This window comes from Phyllobates terribilis, unplaced genomic scaffold (genome assembly GCF_046119375.1).
Source record: "Phyllobates terribilis strain yellow unplaced genomic scaffold, ASM4611937v1 Scaffold_1__5_contigs__length_1240528914, whole genome shotgun sequence".
Lineage (NCBI taxonomy): Eukaryota > Metazoa > Chordata > Amphibia > Anura > Dendrobatidae > Phyllobates > Phyllobates terribilis.
In genome coordinates, this window is record NW_027362761.1 from 602,322,645 (window position 1) to 602,346,854 (window position 24,210).

The following is a 24,210-nucleotide window of genomic DNA, read 5'->3' on the forward strand; positions in this document are numbered from 1 at the left end:
TATAGTAGAGAGAGTGGATGAAATCAGAGGTACTATCTATGGTTGTTGTAGTCCATACACACCTAGGCTATTAACCACTGTTTATGAGGGAGCAAGAGGAAAATGGTTGCTATGAAGTAATAAACTGCGGAGGGATTTCTCATGAGGTGCTGCGGTTAAACTGTCATGTTTTAGATCGCAATATTTAGATCTGGCCAAAATCTTACAAGGTTTTTTTTAGGGTTCCTCTCTGTAATAAAAAGAGGAGGGTGATCTGATACTTTAGATTAAGTCCCTGGTGTCTGTAGGGGTCTTGAGTCTTCACTTGTAGCGCTCCTCAGCGAGTATGACAGAGCTGGACGGAGGCCCGCGCAATGATCCGCAGCAGGGACTTTACCGGATCGTCCGGCAGATGCCTTCTATTGAAGGGATATTGCTCCGGGGTGCCACTTACAGGGGAGATAGGAGCGGGCTGGGGATGGCCCCCCCGATTGTTAGAGGTGGAAAAGATGAATTTTCGGCGTGACCAGTAATAGATGAGTACCGGGGACTATTTTGGGCGCAAGGATTTGTACTGCGGCTCTTCTCCTCAGACCGCAGCGTCCGTACCCGCTTGTTAAGAGCAGTAACCACTCGGGTGTGCCGGCGTATAGGGAGGAGAGGATGATTTAATAAGGACCCATTGAGGTCCAGAGGCCATTTATATAAATAAAATAAGTGACCATCACTTGATGGCTACACTGGCAGCTGAATACGAGGCACTATTTTTTATGGCGCAGGGGTCTGTACTGCGGCTCCACTCTCCGTCCTGTCATGTCTGTTTCAAAGTCTATATCTCGGCTGTGCCAGGGTGTAAAAAGACACGGGTGGTCTTAAAATGATCCCGAGACAAATCTGTATCTTCTCCAAAAGGTTTCAGACGAGACCAGCTTCTTGTAGTAGAGATATCAGTCACTTTATAGGGGGTCCTCACAGAGCTCAGAAATCCTGCGTCTTACATGACAGGACTTCAGGCCACGCCCCCCATTCCAGTCTCCTTCTAAGATTTCTCATCATGCCCTTAGCCATACTGTGGACGTGATGACAGCGGCCGGAGCTCGACTGCTCCTGGATGTACGGCCGCCTGTGTGACTCGTCAATCTCATTTACATATATTTATGAAAGATTAAATCTCCATTTTTAATTGCATTGAGTAAAATGGCACTGGTGGTACATTAAGGGGGTAAATGCTGGTGACAGGTTCCCTTTAAGAACTGTGTATTTGCTGTCTAATCTCTGCCACCCCTGACTTGTGCCAATGTCACCAGATTATAAGTGTTATTCACTTTACCCGTCATTGTGTTAATGTTATGGCATGTAGTTGTCCCCCTTATCACCGGTACTTTCACTGACGAGGGTCTTCATTGTGAGATCCAGAAAATACATTCAGAAATCTCTTGTGTTGTAGAAAAATTCCCATCGAATCTATTCAGATGCGAAATCCATTTGCGTCCTGCTGCTCTGTGTAATAGGGGGGTGATCGGGGGGCTCAGAGGCTGATTAATGCTTTCTACAACTGCTTCTCACTAAATTAGAATATGATCAAAAAGTGAATTTATTTCAGTTCTTCACAAAAAGTGAAGCTCCTATATTATATAGAGTCATTACTCACAGAGGGATCTATTATATAGAGTCATTACACACAGAGGGATCTATTATATAGTGTCATTACACACAGAGGGATCTATTATATAGAGTCATTACATGCAGAGTGATCTATTATATAGAGTCATTACACGCAGAGGAATCTATTATATAGAGTCATTACACACAGAGGGATCTATTATATAGAGTCATTACACGCAGAGGGATCTATTATATAGAGTCATTACACGCAGAGGGATCTATTATATAGAGTCATTACAGACAGAGGGATCTATTATATAGAGTCATTACACACAGAGGGATCTATTATATAGAGTCATTACACACAGAGGGATCTATTATATAGAGTCATTACATACAGAGTGATCTATTATATAGAGTCATTACACACAGAGGGATCTATTATATAGAGTCATTACACACAGAGGGATCTATTATATAGAGTCATTACACACAGAGGGATCTATTATATAGAGTCATTACACACAGAGGGATCTATTATATAGAGTCATTACACACAGAGTGATCTATTATATAGAGTCATTACACACAGCGATCTATTATATAGAGTCATTACACACAGAGGGATCTATTATATAGAGTCGTTACACACAGGGATCTATTATATAGAGTCGTTACACACAGAGCGATCTATTATATAGAGTCGTTACAGAGGGATCTATTATATAGAGTCATTACACACAGAGGGATCTATTATATAGAGTCATTACACACAGAGGGATCTATTATATAGAGTCATTACACACAGAGGGATCTATTATATAGAGTCATTACACACAGAGGGATCTATTATATAGAGTCATTACTCACAGAGGGATCTATTATATAGAGTCATTACACGCAGAGGGATCTATTATATAGAGTCATTACACGCAGAGGGATCTATTATATAGAGTCATTACACGCAGAGGGATCTATTATATAGAGTCATTACACACAGAGGGATCTATTATATACAGTCATTACACGCAGAGGGATCTATTATATAGAGTCATTACACGCAGAGTGATCTATTATATAGAGTCATTACACACAGAGGGATCTATTATATAGAGTCATTACACACAGAGGGATCTATTATATAGAGTCATTACACACAGAGGGATCTATTATATAGAGTCATTACTCACAGAGGGATCTATTATATAGAGTCATTACTCACAGAGTGAGATATTCCACGTGTTTTTCTGTTCATGTTGATGATTATTGCTTACAGCCAGCATGAGTGCATCATGTTGTATGTCATATGGGTTATTTTAACCCCTTAGTGACGGAGCCAATTATGTCCTTCATGACCAAGCCAAATTTTACAATTCTGACCAGTGTCACTTTATGAGGTAATAACTCTGGAACGCTTCAACCGATGACGGTGATTCTGCGATTTATTTTTTCTTGACATCTTGTACTTCATGATAGTGGTAAAATTTCTTCTATATGACTTGCGTTTATTTGTGAAAAAAATGGAAATTTTTACAATTTTGCAATTTTCAAACTTTGAATTCTTATGCCCTTAAATCAGAGAGTTATGTCACAAAAAAACAGTTAATAAATAACATTTCCCACATGTCTACTTTTTATCAGCGCAATTTTTGAAACTAAATATTTTTTTGCCTTTTGTCTTATCAATTCATTTGTAATATTGCCTGAAGAAGGGGCCCCTGCGCTCTCAAAGCTTGCATACATATATTTTTTTCTGGTTAGCCAATAAAGGTATCATTCCTACTTTCCATACTTTTGTCATTTTTGGGCATAAAAATATTTACATCAACTTTTTTTCACAAAATGTTTACTTCAGACCCAAATTATTTTATTTTCACAAGGGTAGCGGGAGAAAGCGGACCACAAAATTTGTTATGCAATTTCTCCTGAGTATGCCGATACCCCATATGTGCGGTAAAACTACTGTTTGGGTGGACGGCAGGGCTCGGAAGGGAAGGAGCACCTTTTGACTTTTTGAATGCAAAAAATGTCTGGAATCGAGAGCGGATGCCATGTTTGGTTTGGAGAGCCCCTGATGTGACTAAACAGTGGAAATACCCCACAAGTGACACCAATTTTTTTATTTTCACAAGGGTAACAGGAAAAAATGGAACCCAAAATTTGTTGTGCAATTGCTCCTGAGTACAGACATACCCTATATGTTGGGGAAAACTATTGTTTTGGTGCACGGCAGGGCTTGGAAAGGAAGGAGTGACGTTTGGAACACAAACTTTGATGGAATGGTCTGCGGGTGTCCTGTCGCGTTTGGAGAGCTCCTGATATGCCTAAACAGTGGAAAACTCTGACAAGTTACCCCATTTTGGAAACTAGACCCCTCAAGGATTTTATCCAGGGGTATAGTGAGCATTTTGAACCCACAGGTACTGCACAGAATTTAACATTAGGTCGTCATATTGAAACTTTTCATTTTTTCACAAAAATGTAGTTTTAGCCCCAAATTTGTAATTGCAATGAATAATAGAAGAAAACGGACCCCCATAATTTGTTATGCAGTTTCTCCAGAACGCGATGATACCCCATATGTTGTCAGAAATTACTGTTAGGCCACACGTTAGGGCTGTGAAGGAAGGAGCGCTATTTGGATTTGGAGCACAAATTTCGGTAGAATAGTTTGCAGGTGAACTTTGCGGAGCCCCAAAGATGCCACAACAGCAGAAAAACCCCAAAAGTTACCCCATTTTAGAAATTATACATCTCAATGAATTCATCTACGTCTGCAATGACTATTATGTAACATCCATCCTCGCCAGGCTTTATTCTGGAGAATTCCAAATATGCCAGTTTAGTGCCCATATATTGTGCCGCCATACAGTGTAGTGCCCCCATATATTGTAGCGCCCTCATGCATTTCTCCTGGTGACACACACCCTTTAAATTAAGTGCTCTCCCCGCTACAATAATGCCAAACATGTGGCTGCTTACTGTGGTTTAGGCACAGTGGGGCTCAGAGGGAGGGGGGCATTTGGATTTGGAAGCGCAGAGTTCTCTGGATTTTATTTGAGGGGGTGGGAGCTGTTGCTTTTCCAGAGTCTTTATTCTTCCAGTAATGTGGGACCCCCTATAGTTGCAGTGACAGATGACGGACCTGAGAGGGGGCTGGTTTTGTGTGGGATAAATTAGGGGTTTTATTGGTAACATTTTGGAGTACATAATTTTTGATTGCTTCCAGAATAAGACTGGATCGCCAGGCTACGCTGAGCACTTACGTCTGAGTTTCCATGTAAATCCCACAAAAATGCAATTCAGACGAAACCCCCGACGGAACCAACCACCATAATGAGGCAGATGGAGACACTTTGGAGTCAGTTTGCGTCTGCTCCGGTGGTCTCCATTTTTTTAGGCGCACAAAGATCTGTGGTCGTCCACACTTGTGCGCTAAAAAAAAGCCTAAAATGATGGGACGCCGTCAGGAACACAGACCAGTCTAAAGGGACTGCATTGGCCTCATAAGTGATTGACTCCATCTGGGATTTTTGTCTGAATTCCGGTTTTGGTGAATTTACACGGAAACCCGACGTAAGCGCTCTCAGCAGAGAGCGCAGGATAAATGTGAGGCAGAATGAACATATACACTGTGTGCCGAATTATAAGGCAAGTTGTATTTTAGAGGATTATTTTTATTATTGATCAACAACTATGTTCTCAATCAACCCAAAAGACTCATAAATATCCAAGCTCAATATTTTTGGAAGTTGGAGTGGGGTTTTCTTAGATTTGGCTATCTTAGGAGGATATCTGTTTGTGCTGGTAACTATTACTGTGCAGAATTATTAGGCAACTTAATAAAAACCAAATATAATCCCATCTCACTTGTTTATTTTCACCATTTAAACCAATATCAGTGCACAAAATTTAGAAATAAACATTTCTGACATGCAAAAACAAAAAAACAAAAAAAATAGTGATCAGTATAGCCACCTTTCTTTATGATGACACTCAACAGCCTTCCATCCATAGATTCTGTCAGTTGCTTGATCTGTTTTCGATCAACATTACGTGCAGCAGCCACCACAGCCTCCCAGACACTGTTCCCAGAGGTGTACTGTTTTCCCTCCCTGTAGATCTCACATTTTATGATGGACCACAGGTTCTCTATGGCGTTCAGATCAGGTGAACAAGGGGTCCATGTCATTATTTTTTCTTCTTTCAGACCTTTACTGGCCAGTCACGCTGTGGAATAGTTGGATGCATGTGATGGAGCATTGTCCTGCATGAAAATCATGTTTTTCTTTAACGATACCGACTTCTTCCTGTACCACTACTTGAAGAAGTTGTCTTCCAGAAACTGGCAGTAGGTCTGGGAGTTGAGCTTCACTCCATCCTCAACCCGAAAAGGTCCCACAAGTTCATCTTTGATGATACCAGCCCATACCAGTACCCCACCTCCACCTTGCTGGCATCTGAGTCGGAGTGGAGCTCTCTGCCCTTTACTGATCCAGCCTCTGGCCCATCCGTCTGGCCCATCAAGAGTCACTCTCATTTCATCAGTCCATAAAACCTTTGAAAAATCAGTCTTAAGATATTTCTTGGCCCATTCTTGACGTTTTATCTTATGTTTGAACAAGAAAGGTGGTGGTTTTTCAGCCTTCCTTACCTTGGCCATGTCCCCGAGTATCGCACACCTTGTGCTTTTTGATACTCCAGTAACGTTGCAGCTCTGAAATATGGCAAAACTGATGGCGAATGGCATCTTGGCAGCTTCACGCTTGATTTTCCTCAATTCATGGACAGTTATTTTGCGCCTTTTTTGGCCAACACTCTTCTTGCGACCCTGTTGGCTATTTGCCATGAAACGCTTGATTGTTCGGTGATCACGCTTCAAAAGTTTGGAAATTTCAAGACTGCTGCCTCCCTCTGCAAGACATCTCACAATTTTGGACTTTTCAGATCCGTCAAATCTCTCTTCCGACCCATTTTGCCAAAGGAAAGGAAGTTGCCTAATAATTAAGCACACCTTATATAGGGTGTTGATGTCATTAGACAACACCCCTCCTCATTACAGAGATGCACATCACCAGATTTACTTAATTGGTAGTTGGCGCTCAAGCCTATGCAGCTTGGAGTAGGACAACATGTATAAAAAGTATCAAAGTGATCAAAATACTCATTTGCCTAATAATTCTGCACGCGGTGTAGACAGCAGTACAAGAATAGTTCTTATTTTTATTTTTGCGCGGTTCACTGTGCGGTAAGTGATAAGGTGGATTTATTCTTCGGGTCGGTGTGATTACATTGATACCAGATTTATATGGGTTTTAGGTTTTTTGTGATCACACAGTAAAAATGCTTTTTTTTTTTTTTTTTTTTAATAAAAAGTAGTTTTTTTTGTCGCCATATTCTGAGAGCTGTAACTTTTTTATTTTTTTAGTGAACAGCGCTGTATGATGGCTTATTTTTCGCGGTACAGGTTGCAGATTTTTTTTGGTACCATTTTGGGGCACATAGTAATTTTTGATCACTTTTTATTCAGATTTTTCAGACACAGAATGAACAAAAACCAGCAATTCAGTTATTGTTTTTATTTTTTGCATCGTTCGCCATGCGGTAAAAGTGATAAGACCGATTTGTTTGTCGGGTCGGTACGATTACAGCGATACCAGATGATTTATTTATTTTTTTATGCTGTTATTTTTACAGACTAAAAACAGCAGGATTTTACAAAAAAGAATTTGATTTTGCATCACTATATTCTGAGAGCTGTAGCTTTTTTATTTTTTTGCCGAATGAGCCATATTATGACTTGTATTTTGCCGGATGGTTTGGCGTTTTTATTTACATCATTTTTGTTTTTACAGGTGACTTTTTTATTCCTTTTTATTCAGTATGATGAAAAAGCGTCATTTTTGCCATGTTGTTTTTATTTTATTTTTTACGCCAGATGGAATAAATAATGTGACAGATTTATAGCGCGGGTCATTCCGGACGCAACGATACCAATTATGTGTGCGATTTTTCATTTCACTTTTTCATAGCCCTGCTATGTGTAACACAGGGAATCATACAATCGCAGCTTCATGTCTCCTATGGAAACTATTGAAGCAAGTAAAAAGTAGAAAAAAATGTTTTAACCCCTTTAAAGCCCAAGACGTATTAATACGCGTCTGCGCCCTGGGCTTTAAGAGCCTGACCCGTATTAATACGTCATTGCGATCGCGCGCGCACACAGGCTGTGCGGGCGCGATCGCCGCCGGGTGTCAGCTGATTGTCACAGCTGACACCAGGTACTATGTGCAGGGAGTGGTCCCGCACCGCTCCCAGCACATTAACCCCCGTAATGCTGTGATCGAAGTCGATCACAGCATTGCGGTGGCAAGGGGAGGTGATCGCAATACTCACCTCCTCTTCCGGCCTCCAGCGCTGTCTTCCGCGGCTTCCCGGATGTTGCCATGACGACCCGATGTCGTCATGACAACATCCGGGTCACCAGACAGCAGGAAGATGTTTTGGTCATGCGCAGTGCATGACCAAACTATCTTCTCCCTGTGCAGCGCCGACAGCCTGCATAGCACAGGGATGGTGCTCCACTACTGTGCTATGCAGGCGATCAGAATAAAAAAAAGTGAAAGTTCCAGAGTAGCACAAAGTATAAAAATAAAAAAGTGTCAAAGTGAAAAAAAAAAAAAATTGTACAAATATATATAAAAAAAAAGAATCCACCAAAAATAAAAATATAATGTACCCATAATAATAATAATAATAATAATAATTTTTATTTATATAGCGCCAACATATTCCGCAGCACTTTACAATTAGGCGGGGACATGTACAAACAATAAATTCAATACAAGGTAAGACAGTTTAACAATTACATTAGGAGCGAGGGTCCGGCCGCTCGCACGCTTACAATCTACAAGGGAATGGGGGGACACAGTAGGTGGAGAGTGCTTGTTATATCAGGTCTGGCAATTATAATAAATCGGGATTATCATATAAAGCTGCATTATCCGGTCATCAGCCTGTATGTTCAAGTGCAATACTCAATTACCGAGTGCAGTTATCGTGTGCATGGAGGGTGTAGAGACAGATTAACAGTGGGGGGCGGATTCTGAATAGTATTTAGGAGGGAACAGGGGAAAGTTAGTTTATTGGGTATTTGAGGTGGTTGGCTTGTTTAAAGAGATGGGTTTTTAAAGCGCGCTTGAAGACATCGGGGCTAGGAATCAGTCGGATCGTCTGGGGTAGAGCATTCCAGAGAACTGGCGCAGCACGAGAGAAGTCTTGGAGACGGAGGTGCGAGGTTCGGATTATGGGGGATGTTAGGTCATTTGTAGAACGGAGGGCACGTGTAGGGCGATAGACAGAGATGAGAGAGGAGATATAAGGCGGTGCAGAACTGTGGAGAGCTTTGTGGGTGAGAGCAATGAGTTTATATTGGACCCTGTAGCGGATGGGTAACCAGTGTAATGACTGGCACAAGGTGGAGGCATCGGTGAAGCGGCTGGTCAGAAATACGACCCTGGCTGCCGCATTCAGGACAGATTGGAGAGGGGAAATTTTGGTAAGAGGGAGACCGATCAGGAGAGAATTGCAGTAGTCCAAACGAGGGTGAATAAGAGCGACAGTAAGAGTTTTAGCAGTTTCAAAAGTGAGAAAAGGTCGGATTCTGGAGATGTTTTTAAGATGGCGGTGACAAGAGCGAGCGAGTGAGTGATCGGATATAGGGAGTAAAGGAAAGGTTAGTGTCGAATATGACCCCAAGGCAGCGGCCGTGCTGCTTGGGAATTATGGTTGAACCCTCCAAGGTAATTTCGATGTTAGGTAGAGTTAGGTTAGAAGAGGGGGGAAACACAAGAAGTTCAGTTTTGAAGAGATTCAGTTTAAGATAGAGGGAGGACATGATGTTAGAGACAGCAGACAAACAATCCTTGGTATTTTGTATTAGGGTAGGGGTGATGTCAGGGGAAGAAGTGTATAGTTGGGTGTCATCAGCATAGAGATGATACTGGAACCCAAATCTGCTGAATGTTTGTCCAGTAGGGGCAGTGTATAGAGAGAAGAGGAGGGGGCCTAGAACTGAGCCCTGCGGAACTCCGATAGTAAGGGGATGAGGAGGGGAAGAGGAGCCGGCAAAAGATACAGTGAAGGAGCGGTCAGAGAGGTAGGAGGAGAACCAGGAGAGAACAGTGTCCTTGAGGCCTGTAGAGCGGAGCATAGTGAGGAGGAGCTGGTGATCCAGTGTCAAATGCTGCAGAGAGATCCAGGAGAATCAGCAGGGAGCAGTGACCTTTGGATTTAGCTGTTAGTAGATCATTAGAGACTTTAGTGAGGGCAGTTTCAGTGGAGTGTATTGAGCGGAAACCAGATTGTAGAGGGTCGAGGAGAGAGTTATCTGAGAGATAGCGGATTAGACGGGAGTGGACCAAGCGTTCCAGGAGTTTAGAGATGAAAGGAAGAGTAGAGACCGGTCTGTAGTTAGCAGTGCAGTTCTGGTCCAGGGATGGCTTTTTAAGTAAAGGGATTATGATGGCTTGTTTAAATGAGGAGGCAAAGATACCTGAAGAAAGAGAGAGGTTAAATATTTTAGTCAGGTGAGTGGTGACCACCGGTGAGAGGGACTGCAGGAGATGTGAAGGAATGGGGTCACTGTTGCAGGTTGTAGGCCGAGAAGAAATGAGAGAAGCTGGGTAACTTCTTCTTCTGTAACAGGCTCAAAGATGGCAAATGAGCTTCAAGTGCGGCAGGGAAGGGGATCCAGGCACTGAGGAGATTGGGCTGAGATGTCCTGATGGATGTGGTTGATTTTTTCTAAGAAATAAGTGGCCAGATCCTCACCGCTGAGGTTGGTGGTGGGGGCCTGTGCTTTAGGTTTCAGGAGGGAGTTTAAGGTTTCAAAAAGTCGTTTTGGATTGTTGGACATTGAAGTGATGAGGGTGGTGAAGTAGGATTGTTTGGCCAGATGAAGGACAGAGTTATAGGTTTTGAGCATGAATTTATAGTGGATGAAGTCCTCTGCTAAAAGAGATTTTCTCCACTGATGCTTAGCACACCTTGAGCAACGTTGAAGAAAATGTGTTTGCATTGTGTGCCAGGGCTGCCGTTGTCTGTGTCGGATCTTTCGGCGAGTAGAAGGTGCTGCTTCATCTAGGGCGCTCTTCAGTGTATTATTGTAGTGTGACAATGCCAAGTCTGGACAGGAGAGGGAGGAGATGGGGGCTGAAGATGTGTGGAGATTGTCCATAAGCTGCTGGGTATTAATGCTACGTGTATTCCTATAAGTGTGGTAAGTGGGGGTTTCCCGGGTGAGGAGATAATTCTTAACAGAAAAGTAAAGAAGGTTGTGGTCCGAGAGCGGGAGAGGGGCGTTGGTAAAGTCATCCAGAAAGCAGAGACTGGAAAAAAACAGGTCCAGACTATTCCAGTCTTCATGGGTAGGAGAATTAGTAAATTGTGAGAGACGGAATGAAGGGGTTAGAGAAAGTAGCTGAGAGGCAGATTGGGAGAGGGGATCATCGATGGGGATGTTAAAGTCGCCCATGATTAGGGTGGGGATGTCACAGGATAGAAAGTGAGGAAGCCAGGTGGCGAAGTGATCCAAGAACTGGCGGGAGGAGCCTGGAGGGCGATACACAACCACCACTCACAGGGAGAAGGGTTTGAAGAGTCTGACGGTGTGGACTTCAAAGGAAGGAAACATAAGTGAGGGAAACGGGGGGATGACCTGGAAAGCACATTGTGAGGAAAGGAGCAAACCAACACCTCCATCCTGTCTGTTGCCAGGTCTGGCGGTATGTGAAAATTTCAGCCCACCAAACGAGAGAGCAGCAGCAGCAGCAGTTATTTACCCATCAATAAATATTATTATGAAAAAAAAACAGAACAATAAAAGTACACACATTTGGTATCGCCGCATCCGGAACGACCTGACCTATAAAACTGACCCACTATTTAACCCCTTTAGTGAACACGGTAAAAAAAAAAAAAAACGAAGCAAAAAACAATGCTTTATCATCATACAGCCAAACAAAAAATTATCAATTTTACCACACGCGGAACAGCATAAAAAACTGTAAAAAAAAAAGAAATAAAAAAAGATTCCATAATTGCTGGTTTTTGTTTATTCTGCCTCCCAAAAATTGGAATAGAAAGCGATCAAAAAATGTCACGTGCCTGTAAATGGCACCAATAAAAACATCAGCTCATCCCGCAAAAAACAAGCCGTCACTTGACTGTCGGCCAAAATATGGAAAAATTATAGCTCTCAAACTATGGCGATGCAAAAACTAGATTTTACAAAAAAAGCGTCTTCTAGTGTGTGACAGCTGTCAATCATAAAAACCCGATATGAATCTGGTATCTCTGTAATCGCACCGTCCCGAAGAATAAAGTCGTCTAATCACTTATACCGCATGAGGAACGTCGTAAAATATAAACTCTTGGGTTAAGTTTAAGGTTGTGCTAGGGTTAAGGTTGGGGTTGGGCTAGGGTTAGAGTTAGGGTAGGGTTGGGCTAGGGTTAGGGTTGGGGTTGGGCTAGGGTTAGAGTTAGGGTAGGGTTGGGGTTATGGTTGGGCTGGGGTTAGGGTTGGGATTTTTTTCAAAAGTAAAAAAAAAGATGACGATATGGCGACTAGTGTTGAGCGCAAGTGCTCGCTACTTGAGTTAGCATTGGGTGCTCGGGTATGCACTAAGTATCGCGGGTGCTCGAGTGACATGCTTGAGTCTCCGCCCCATATGCTTCGTGGCCAAAAAAACCTCGCGGGGATTGCCTGCCATGCATGAGCAATCCCCGCATTTTTTTTTGGGGTGTCTAATAACTGTGAAACATGCGGGCGGGGACTCGAGCATGTCACTCGAGCACCCACGATACATGGTGCATACCTGAGTACCCGATACAAACTCAAGTAGCGAGCACTTGCGCTCAAGACTAATGGCAACTTATTCAATATGATGACCTAATGTTATCAAATTCTATGTCATACCTCTGGGTTCAAAATGTTCACTATACCTCTTGATAAAATCCTTGAGGGGTCTAGTTTCCAAAATGGGGTCACTTGTGGGGGGGTTTCCACTATTTAGGCACATCAGGGGCTCTCCAAACGCGACATGGCGTCCGCTCTCGATTCCAGCCAATTTTGAATTCAAAAAGTCACACAGTTCTCCTTCCCTTCTGAACTCTGCCGTGCTCCCAAACACTGTATTTTCCCCACATATGGGATATTGGTTTACTCAGGAGAAATTGCACAAAAGTTTTTGGGGTCCGTTTTCTCCTCTTACCCTTGTGAAAATAAAAAAAATTGGGGCTGAAACATAATTTTTGTGGAAAAAGTTTGATTTTTTTATTTCCACGGCTCCATGTTATAAACTTCTGTGAAGCACTTGGGGGTTCAGGGTGCTCACCACACATCTAGATAAGTTCCCTGAGGGGTCTAGTTTCCAAAATGGTGTCACTTGTGGGGGGTTTCCACTGTTTAGGTACATCAGGGGCACATCCGCTAATTATTCAAGCAAATTTTACAATCAAAAAGTAAAATAGCGCTCCTTCCCTTCCGAACCTTGCCGTGCTTCAAAAAAATGGTTTTCCCCCACATATGGGGTATTGGCATGCTCAGGAGAAATTGCACAACAAACTGTTGGGTGCAATTTTTCCTGTTACCCTTATGAAAATGCAAAATTGGGGGCTGAAAAACATTTTTGTGGGAAAAATGTGAAAATTTTATTTTTACGGCTCAATGTTATAAACTTCTGTGAAGCACCTGGGGGTTCAAGGTGCTCTCCACATATCTAAATTAGTTCCCTGAGGGGTCTAGTTTCCAAAATGGTGTCACTTGTGGGGGGTTTCCACTGTTTAGGCACATCAGAGGCTCTCTAAATGCAACATGGCATCCGCTAATTATTCAAACAAATTTTACATTCAAAAAGTCAAATGGCGCTCCTTCCCTTCCGAGCCCTGCTGTGTGCCCAAACAGTGTTTTTTCCCTACATATGGGGTATCTGCGTGCTCAGGGGAAATTGCACAACAAGTTTTGGGGTCCATTTTTTCCTGTTACCCCTGCGACAGGGGGGTAAAGTAACATTTTTGTGAAAAAAGTTAAATGTTCATTTTTTTCTTCCACATTCCAAAAATTCCTGTGAAGCACCTGAAGGGTTAATAAAGTTCTTGAATGTGGTTTTGAGCAGTTTGAGGGGTGCAGTTTTTAGAATGGTGTCACTTTTGGGTATTTTCTGTCATAAAGGCCCCTCAAAGTCACTTCAAATGTGATGTGGTCCCTAAAAAAATGGTTTTGTAAATTTTGTTGGAAAAATTAGAAATCGCTGGTCAACTTTGAACCCTTATAGCTCCCTAATGAAAAAAAAAATTGGTTCCAAAATTGTGCTGATGTAAAGTAGACATGTGGGAAATGTTATTTATTAACTCTTTTGTGTGACATATCTCTCTGATTTAACGGCATAAAAATTAAAATTTTGAAAATTGTAACATTTTCAAAATTTTTGCCAAATTTCAGTTTTTTTCACAAATAAACGCAAGTGATATCGAATAAACTTTACCACAATCATGAAGTACAATATGTCACGTATAAACAATCTCAGAATCAGCGGGATCCGTTGAAGCGTTCCAGAGTAATTACCTCATAAAGTGACAGTGGTCAGAATTGAAAAAATTGGCCGGGTCATTAACGTGCAAACCACCTTGGATTGTAAAGGGGTTAAAAATATGAAAGTTTAAATCACCCCCCTTTTGCCCCATTCAAAATAAAACAATAAAAAAAAAATCAAACATACACATATTTGGTATCGCCGCGTTCAGAATCGCCGGATCTATCGGTATAAAAAAAGAATTTATCAGATCGGTAAACGGCGTATCGAAAAAAAAATTCTAAACGCCAGAATTACTTTTTTTGGTCGCGGCAACATTGCAATAAAATGCAATAACGGGCGATCAAAAGATCATATCTAAACCAAAATGGTATCAATAAAAACGTCAGCTTGGTGGGCAAAAAATAAGCTCTCACCCGACCCCAGATCCTGAAAAATGGAGACGCTATGGATCTCGGAAAATGGCGCCTTTTTTTTTTTCTATAACAAACTTTGGATATTTTTTTCACCACTCATATAAAAAAGAACCTATACAAGTTTGGTGTCTATGAACTCATAATGACTTGGAGAATCATAATGGCAGGTCAGTTTTAGCATTCAGTGAATGTGGTAAAAAAAAATGTAAAAAAACAACTGTGGTATTGCATTCTTTTTTTGCAATTTCACCGCACTTGGAATTTTTTTTCCGTTTTCCAGTACACGATATGGTAAAACCAATGGTGGCGTTCAAAAGTTCAACTCGTCCCGCAAAAAACAAGCCCTCACATGGCCATATTGACCAAAAAATAAAAAAGCTATGGGAACAAGGGGAGCAAAAAACGAAAACGCAAAAAATGGAAAAGGGCTGCAGCATGAAGGGGTTATCATAGAATGGTAGAGTTGGAGGGGACCTCCTGGGTCATCTGGTCCAACCCCCTGCTCAAAGCAGGATTCACTAAATCATCTCAGACAGATGTCTGTCCAGCCTCTGTTTGAAGACATCCATTGAAGGGGAACTCACCACCTCTCGTGGCCGCCTGTTCCACTCATTGATCACCCTAACTGTCAAAAAGTTTTTTCTAATATCTAATCTGTGTCTCCTCCCATTCAGTTTCATCCCATTGCTTCTAGTCTTTCCTTGTGCAAATGAGAATAAAGATGATCCTTCCACAATGTGACAGCCCTTGAGATATTTGTAGACAGCTATTACGTCTCCTCTGTCTTCTTTTTTGCAAGCTAAACATTCCCAAATCCTGTAACCGTTCCTCATAGGACATGGTTTGCAGACCAGTCACCATTCTGGTCGCTCTTCTCTGAACTTGCTCCAGTTTGTCTATGTCTTTTTTAAAATCTGGTGCCCAAAACTGTACACAGTATTCCAGATGAGGTCTGACCAAAGAGGAGTAAAGTCCGATAATGACTTCACGTGATCTAGACTGTATGCTTCTGTTAATACATCCCAGAATTGTATTTGCCTTTTTTGCTGCTGCATCACACTGTTGACTCATGTTCAGTCTATGATCTATTAGTATACCTAAGTCTTTTTCACATGTGCTGTTGCTTAGCTCTATTCCTCCCATTTTGTATATGCTTTTTTCATTTTTATTGCCCAGATGTAGTACTTTGCATTTTTCCCTGTTAACAACCATTGTTAGTTACTGCCCATTGCTCCAGTTTATTTAGGTCTTTTTGAATCCTCTCTCTCTCTCTAGGTTAAGCTAGGTTGTCTCCAATTCTTTAGTGTGTGTCTCCTGATGAGTTGCCCTAATCGGAACGACAGGACAGAGACAGTGTATTTTAATCTAAAGTAGATTTAGGGGTAGTTTGTGGTTTTGTTTTTTGTTGTCTCTTGTCAATTCTCTTTCACTCTAGGAATTGAGACACATGAGTGCGTCATGTTATATGTCATAGGGGTTATTTAAAAAAAAAGTTTGAATAAAAGTTATGTTTTAGCATCCATTTCAGTGAGTCTAATCTATCTTTCGTCCTAATAGGCAATCCTTGTGAAAATAACGGTTTATCACTAAATTGTAAAAAAGAAGATATCAGGAAGCACTCTAATGAAGAAAACTTCATTACCTTTCATGGACCTCCTGGACTTCACAGCACTTCACTTTCTTATAATCCTCCAGAACATGAGGAACCCTCTCCTGAGCAATCTCACATTGTTACCACAATTCCAGGTGACACAGTGGATACAAGACTTCAGTGTGACAAGCAATTTACTAGAAGTTTAGATTTTTTAACACAAAGAAAGCACAAAGGAGAAAAGCCATACTCCTGTTCAGAATGTGGGAAATGCTTTACATATAAAGGGAGTCTTATTAAACATCAGAAAATTCACACAGGAGAGAAGCCGTATTCATGTTCAGATTGTGGGAAATGCTTTACAAAAAAATCTGAATTTGTTATACATCAGAGAATTCACACAGGAGAAAAGCCGTATTCATGTTCATTCTGCGAGAAATGCTTTACAGCTAAATCAGGTCTTTTGAAACATGAAAGAAGTCACACAGGAGAGAAGCCGTATCCATGTTCAGAATGTGGGAAATCTTTTATATATAAATCACTCCTTGCTACACATGAGAGAATTCATACAGGAGAAAAGCCATTTTCATGTTCAGAATGTGGCAAGTCTTTTTTAAAAAAAGCACACCTTGCTACACATGAGAGTATTCATACAGGAGAAAAGCCATTTTCATGCTCCGAATGTGGTAAATCTTTTATATATAAATCACTGCTTGCTACACATGAGAGAATTCATACAGGCGAAAAGCCATTTTCATGCTCAGAATGTGGCAAATCTTTTATATATAAATCAGTCCTTGCTACACATGAGAGAATTCATACAGGAGAAAAGCCATTTTCATGTTCAGAATGTGGGAAATGTTTTAGAGATAAATCAAATCTTGTTGAACATCAAAGAATTCACACAGGAGAAAAGCCATTTTCATGTTCAGAATGTGGGAAATGTTTTAGCGATAAATCAAATCTTGTTAAACATCAAAGAATTCACACAGGAGAAAAGTCATTTTCATGTTCAGAATGTGGGAAATCTTTTACATATAAATCATACCTTGCTACACATGAGAGAATTCATACAGGAGAAAAACCATTTTCATGTTCAGAATGTGGGAAATGTTTTAGAGAGAAATCAAATCTTGTTGAACATCAAAGAATTCACACAGGAGAAAAGCCGTATTCATGTTCAGAATGTGGGAAGTCTTTCACAGAGAAAGGGAATCTTAATACACATCAGAGAATTCACACAGGACAGAAGCCATATTCATGTTCAGAATGTGGGAAGTCCTTCACAGAGAAAGGGAATCTTAATACACATCAGAGAATTCACACAGGAGAGAAGCCATATTCATGTTCAGAATGTGGGAAATCTTTTATACATAAATCACACCTTGCAAAACATGAGACAAGTCATACAGGAAAGAAACTGTAATTGTGTTCTATAAATTTTAACAAACATTACTCAGCATAAAAGAGTACACCCCCTTTGATAAGTAAGATTTTAATTAATATCTCACTGAACACAAGAACAATTTCTAACATTTTGCCAACACTGAATTTCATAGAACATTTTTTTTAATCAAAACATGAAAGTAAGGGTAATAATATAACTCTCATTACAAAATCTTCAGTTTAACTCAAATTAGTTAATGCAAAAATGAGTACACCCTACATCAAAATCTACTACATCTAGTATTTTGTATGGCCTCAATGATTTTTAAGGACAGCACCAAGTCTTCTAGGCCTCGAATGAACAAGTTAGTAACATAATGCATCATCTATATATCTTCCCTTCTTCAAGATCGAGCTCTCTTAGAGCCTGGATGCTGGATGGAGTGATGACAACTTGTCTCTTCAGAATTCCCCATAGGTGTTTGCTTGGGTTCAGATCAGGAGACACTTGGCCACAGAATCACTGTCACCCTGTTCTTCAGAAAGTAACAGTGGCCTTAGATGTGTGTTTTGTATCATTGTCATGTTGGAAAATGCAGGTGTAGCAAGGGCATGGAGTGATGGCAGCATCTTCTTTTTCACTATAGAGCAGAACATCTGTGAATTCATGATGTCATCAATGACCTGTAGGTCCTCATGCAGCCGCACATAAGGACACGGCCACCACCAGGTCTCACTGTAGACACCATTTCTCATTGTATTCCTCACCTTTGCAATGCCATACAGTCCCGAGTATAAAGTCCCAGGAGTCTTCATATGTTTCCGCATGTGTCCTGGCAGATTGTAGGGCGGCTTTTTTGTGCATGGGATTTAGGAGAGGCTTTCTATGTAGACAACACCCATGTCTGCCATTCCTCTATAGAAAAAATTGTCTGCTTTCAGCTCATCTCTCACTGCTTGGTGAGATCCATGGGAAGTGCTCGGAGGGAAAATCACAGTTAGGAAGGAATGGACGGGACTTAGAAAGTTACTGATAATCCAGCACTTGTTTTCCAGTGTGAATAATTTTTTTTATTGAAACATCCAAATTAAAATCATAGAAACATTAAAAAACAGAACATCTAGCAAAAAATCTACGCGTTTTGAACCGGCATTTGTGTTCGGTCCTTATTAATGTCATAATAAATAACCAGTAACCGGCTTCTTCTACACATCATAGGGTCTAATGCACAGCGGAGACCCCCAGCCCCAAATGGACATGTGCAAGTATGTCTACATTACCCCTATGGATGATCATATGTCCACAACAAAAAGCATCCGTGCAATAGAAGAATGAAGTGTCTGCATCTATAATGTGTATATTATGTATAATTACTATAAAAGAGGAAAAAACACAATTCAGTAAATGGATACAAGGTCTGAACGAAGATTCATATCACTGGGGAATCTGGGGTCCAATTCCAGAATCCACAAGGCTTCTCTGGGGTGTACTTTTTATACCAATCTCCCCCCTTAGCTGGTGTGGTGACATATTCAATACCCACAACTGTAAAGTGATTAATTCCTATTGTGTTGTATGAGATGTTGTGATGCTGGAGATGTATTACGTGTTGTGGGGCCAAGAACGTCCCTAACGTGTCCCCCAATGCAGTGACGTAAGGGTCTGACCGTGCCCCCCACATATTGCAGCAGACAAGCTTCACATTGTATGGTGTCAATGACGTGTGGAGCTACAACTAATGAGATGTCGGATATTATAGGGTTTATTATGGTTAGTAGATGCAGACATTTTTGCTTTGTGCACAGACTTGCACAAACCACATTTATTTCTCCCACATTCAATGAAACCTTTGGTGTTTGTCCTCCACGTGTCAGTTGTCTTTCTTGTCGCTGGATCCTTGTCGGTGTATAACATAGGTAAATGTTTTCTGGTAATATTCACTATATTATAGGAATCTTCTCTGCAGCCAGTATTGAATGTATCTCTGGACTGATGGATGTTTCCTTCTTTGTGAGTTTTCGGTAATGTATGAAATATTGGACATTGTGGGTGATTTTCCTTTAATCGTTCTATTTGTTTGGCATTAAGTACAGCCGATACCAAACCCTCCTCCAAAAGACAATGTAAGGGGGTATTGTATGAATTAGTAGGATTGTTATAATAATTGTAATAAAGTCTTTTCTTATTTTGATATTCATTAATATCTTAACTTTTAAAAGTCATTTATATCTCTTACATTTAGAATGATATTTAGTTGAAATAAGACTACTGTATGGTAACCTTTGTGGTTTCTGTTGAATTCTTTTGAAGCCAGGAACTGTATCCTTCTCCTCTAGGTGTAAATATATCGCAGGCCTGTGCCACTGGAAAATACACTCACATGTTAATTGGGTTGGTAGCACCTTTTGGGCTAGCATCTGCCTGTTAGCCACTTCTCCTGTGTGTGCTAATTTGCATAGAAGCCACTGGCCAAAATGTCAGCTCTTCTCCTTTGACAGTTGGTATGGAGGAGGGAAGAGAGAAATCCTTAATATTTTCTTGATATTTTTATGACTTACCTATACTGTATATTGTGCCTGTGTCCCCTGAAGTTACAGATTAGATGCCGCAGACAGTTGAGGTGACAGATGGACAGGGGCTCGTCCTTTCCTATTTGAGCAGGGTTTCTTTAGTAGGAAAGGACGAAGAAAAAAGAGCTGACACTTCCAAGAAAATTAAAAATGTGGTGCATTTGTTTAAAAAGTTATATGCATGACTCCATAGTGCAACGCTGACGCTTTTCCAGCGTAACAAACACTCTATCTATTTATCTATCTATCTATCTATCTATCTATCTATCCTCATCAGATAGATAGATGGCTAGAAGGATAGAACGCTAGGTAAATTGATCGATAGAAGGATAGATGGAAAGATACATAGATAGGATAGATTGAAGGATAAAAGGATAGGTAAATAGATGGGTAGAAGAATATATACATAGATGATGGATAGACAGACTATAAACCCATCTATATTTAGTGCACAGTATAAGGATCGGGGCATAATAATGGGACTTGGTGGAGGTGGGGTGGATTTTACCATGTCTGACAGTATCCAGAGTGATAAAGTTGCAGGGGTCAGAACACAACCGAGTTGATATGGAAGGAGGGGAGACTGTGGCAGTACTGAATAAGTCAATGCAGTGCTCTGCCTGTGCTCCCTGCCTGACACATGACAGTACAGTCATGGCCAAAAGTATTGAGAATGAGACAAATAGTAATTTTTACAAAGTTTACTGCTTCATTTTTTGTAATGGCAATTTGCATATACTCCTGAATGTCAAAGAGTGATCAGCTTAACAGCAATTACTGTACTTGCAAAGTCAATATTTGCCCAGAAAATGAACTTTAACCCCCAAAACACATTTCAACATCATTGCAGTCCTGCCTTAAAAGGAGCAGCTAACATCGTTTTAGTGATTGATCCATTAACACAGGTGTGGGTGTTGATGAGGACAGGGCTGGCGATCAATCAGTCATGATTAAGTAAGAATGACATCACTGGACACTTTAAAAGGAGGCTGGTTCTTGGTATCATTGTTTCTCTTCAGTTAACCATGGTTATCTCTAAAGAAACACGTGCAGCCATCATTGCACTGCACAAAAATGGCCTAACAGGGAAGAGTATCGCAGCTACAAAGATTGCACCTCAGTCAACAATCTATCGCATCATCAAGAACTTCAAGGAGAGAGCTTCCATTGTTGTCAAAAAGGCTCCAGGGCGCCCAAGAAAGACCAGCAAGCTCCAGGACCGTATCTTAAAACTGTTTCAGCTGCGGGATCGGACTACCAGCAGTGCCGAGCTTGCTCAGGAATGGCAGCAGGCTGGTGTGAGTGCTTCTGCACGCACTGTGAGGCGGAGACTCTTTGAGCAAGGGCTGGTTTCAAGGAGGGCAGCAAAGAAGCCACTTCTCTCCAGAAAAAACATCAGGGACCGACTGATATTCTGTAAAAGGTACAGAGAGTGGACTGCTGAGGACTGGGGCAAAGTCATTTTCTCTGATAAATCCCCTTTTCGATTGTTTGGGACATCTGGAAAACAGCTTATTCGGAGAAGAAGAGGTGAGCGCTACCACCAGTCTTGTCTCATGCCAACTGTAAAGCATCCTGAAACCATTCATGTGTGGGGTTGCTTTTCAGTCAAGGGAATCGGCTCACTCACAGTCTTGCCTAAAAACACAGCCATGAATAAAGAATGGTACCAGAATGTCCTCCAAGAGCAACTTCTCCCAACCGTCCAAGAGCAGTTTGGCGCCCAACAATGCCTTTTCCAGCATGATGGAGCACCTTGCCATAAAGCAAAGGTGATAACTAAATGGCTCATGGAACAAAACATAGAGATTTTGGGTCCATGGCCTGGAAACTCCCCAGATCTTAATCCCATTGAGAACTTGTGGTCAATCATCAAGAGACGGGTGGACAAACAAAAACCAACAAATTCTGGCAAAATGCAAGCATTGATTATGCAAGAATGAACTGCTATCAGTCAGGATTTGGTCCAAAAGTTGATTGAGAGCATGCCAGGGAGAATTACAGAGGTCTTGAAGAAGAAGGGGCAACACTGCAAATATTGACTTGCTGCATTAACTCATTCTAACTGTCAATATAACCTATTGGTACTCATAATATGATTGCAATTATATTTCTGTATGTGATATAAACATCAGACAAACACTAATAAAAACCAGAGGCCAGCAGATCATGTGAAAATATAATTTTGGTGTCATTCTCAAAACTTTTGGCCATGACTGTACACATTATGGACTGTCATGGCTGCACTGCAAAGGATCGCAGCATGTATTAGCATTACTATCTGCTGCAAGCAGCGGTAAATCTACGTATCAGGGGGCTGGTAACTACTATAAGCAGACCTCACCCCCTTATCTGTGACGTAACGTCCCAGACTGGAGGGGGAGCACCAAGGAGCAGCCAGTCCACCATCACTCGGGATCGCAGGCAGCGTGAGGATGGGAAACAGCACTACAGATGCTATCTTTACGGCTTATGAAGGCATGGCCGTTAGAATATTTTTTTATTTCCCAGGTGTACCCCTTTAACGCTAGTCAGCATACTAAGAAGTGACTGGAACACCATGTACTTGCCAGGAGGCAATGAGACTATAAATAAAGGTATAAGTAGGGTAGCAAGGGTAAAGCGCTTTTACTTTCAGTTGCCATTATATGCATCTTGTGTTGAGGAAAGTGTGAGTGAAAATAGGTGTGGCTAACAAAATGGGTGTGGCTAACAAAATGGGTGTGGCCCCCAAATAGGCGTGTTTCAAAATTGGACGTGGTTTCCAAACACAAATAGGGAACCTGTTGTTAAAAAATTGAATCCCACTCCTGGGTACATGATGCCAATTGTGCGGGCGCAGGAGCTGTGCCTGCTTGCATGCCGCTATGCATTCTGCTTAAGTAATAGCTTAGCTCTGGCTGTTTAACTCTCTAATAGCAATTCGAAGAAAAGGGAGGGGGCTCCCTCTTCTACCCGATCGGCACCCCCGCAAGATGATCACTGGAGTCCAGTGGTTGCCATGACAGCAGAAGGTAAAATAATGACCTCTGGGTATACCAGCTACAATGGCCTGTTAGACCATGCTAGGAGCATGGATGGTCTAAAAGGTGTTCTGTCAGTGTTCTGCGTCACACTGACAGGTATAATGCATTGCAATGCTGGTGCATTATACCAGCGATCAGAGTAAGAGAAGTTAGTACCATAGAGGTAAAAAAAAAAAAAAAAGTTTAAAAAGATTGTTTTTGTTCTTTATTTTGTAATTATTTTTGTCTTTACATAAATGTACGTCCTTATTGGTATAATGTTTTTTTCATTGTAAAAATAAACTAAAAAGTGCACATATTTGATATCGCCATGTTCGGAACAATCCTACCTACAAAACTGTCACACTGGTTAATAAAATAAATAAAAAAATGGCAAAAAACTATCCTTTTTATCATATCACCAAAAAAAAAGAATAAAATGCAACCAAAAAGACGATTGTAAATATAAATGGTATATCTAAAAACGCCATACACTTCCATCACAGGAGAAATAAAAAAGCTATAGTTCTCGGAATACAGCGATGCAAAAACAATACATTTACACAATAGCAATTTTCTAGTAAAAAGCGCCAAAACATAAAAGAAATCATATAATTGTGGTATCGCTATGACGACCTGAAGAGTAAAGCTGCCTTCACCATGTGGTTAAAGTGTGAACAGCATAAAAAAAAAATCCTGAGTTGCTGGTTTTTGTTCATTCTGCCTCCCAAAAATCAGAATAGAAAGCGATTCAGAAAATGCATGTGCCCAAAAATGGTACCAGTAAAAACATCAACTCGTCCATCAAAAAACAAGCGCTCACATGACTGTCGGCAGAAATATGGAAAAATTATAGCTATCAAAATATGGCAATTCAGTTTGTGATAGCAAAAAATAAAACAATGATAAAGTCGTCTAATCACTTATACCACACGAGGAACAGTGTAAAAATAAATTAAACCAATTCTTCACCTGCTGTTAATTTGTTCATTCTGCCTCCCAAAAATCGCAGTAAGGCTGTGTGCCCGCGATGCGTTTTTTAAGCATTTCCGCAGCGGCAAAAA

General features: G+C 41.0%; 1 protein-coding gene across 1 annotated transcript in view; it reads left to right on the forward strand.

Annotated features, from left to right (window-relative positions):
• Positions 1 to 20,076, forward strand: part of LOC141272235 (uncharacterized) — a 146,728-nt gene extending 126,652 nt beyond the window's left edge. The window contains exon 8 of the mRNA XM_073682745.1: positions 16,151 to 20,076. Coding sequence (XP_073538846.1) covers positions 16,151 to 17,610 — 1,460 coding nt within the window. The 3' untranslated portion in view covers positions 17,611 to 20,076. The remainder of the gene's footprint in view (positions 1 to 16,150) is intronic.
• Positions 20,077 to 24,210: the final 4,134 nt, after the last annotated feature.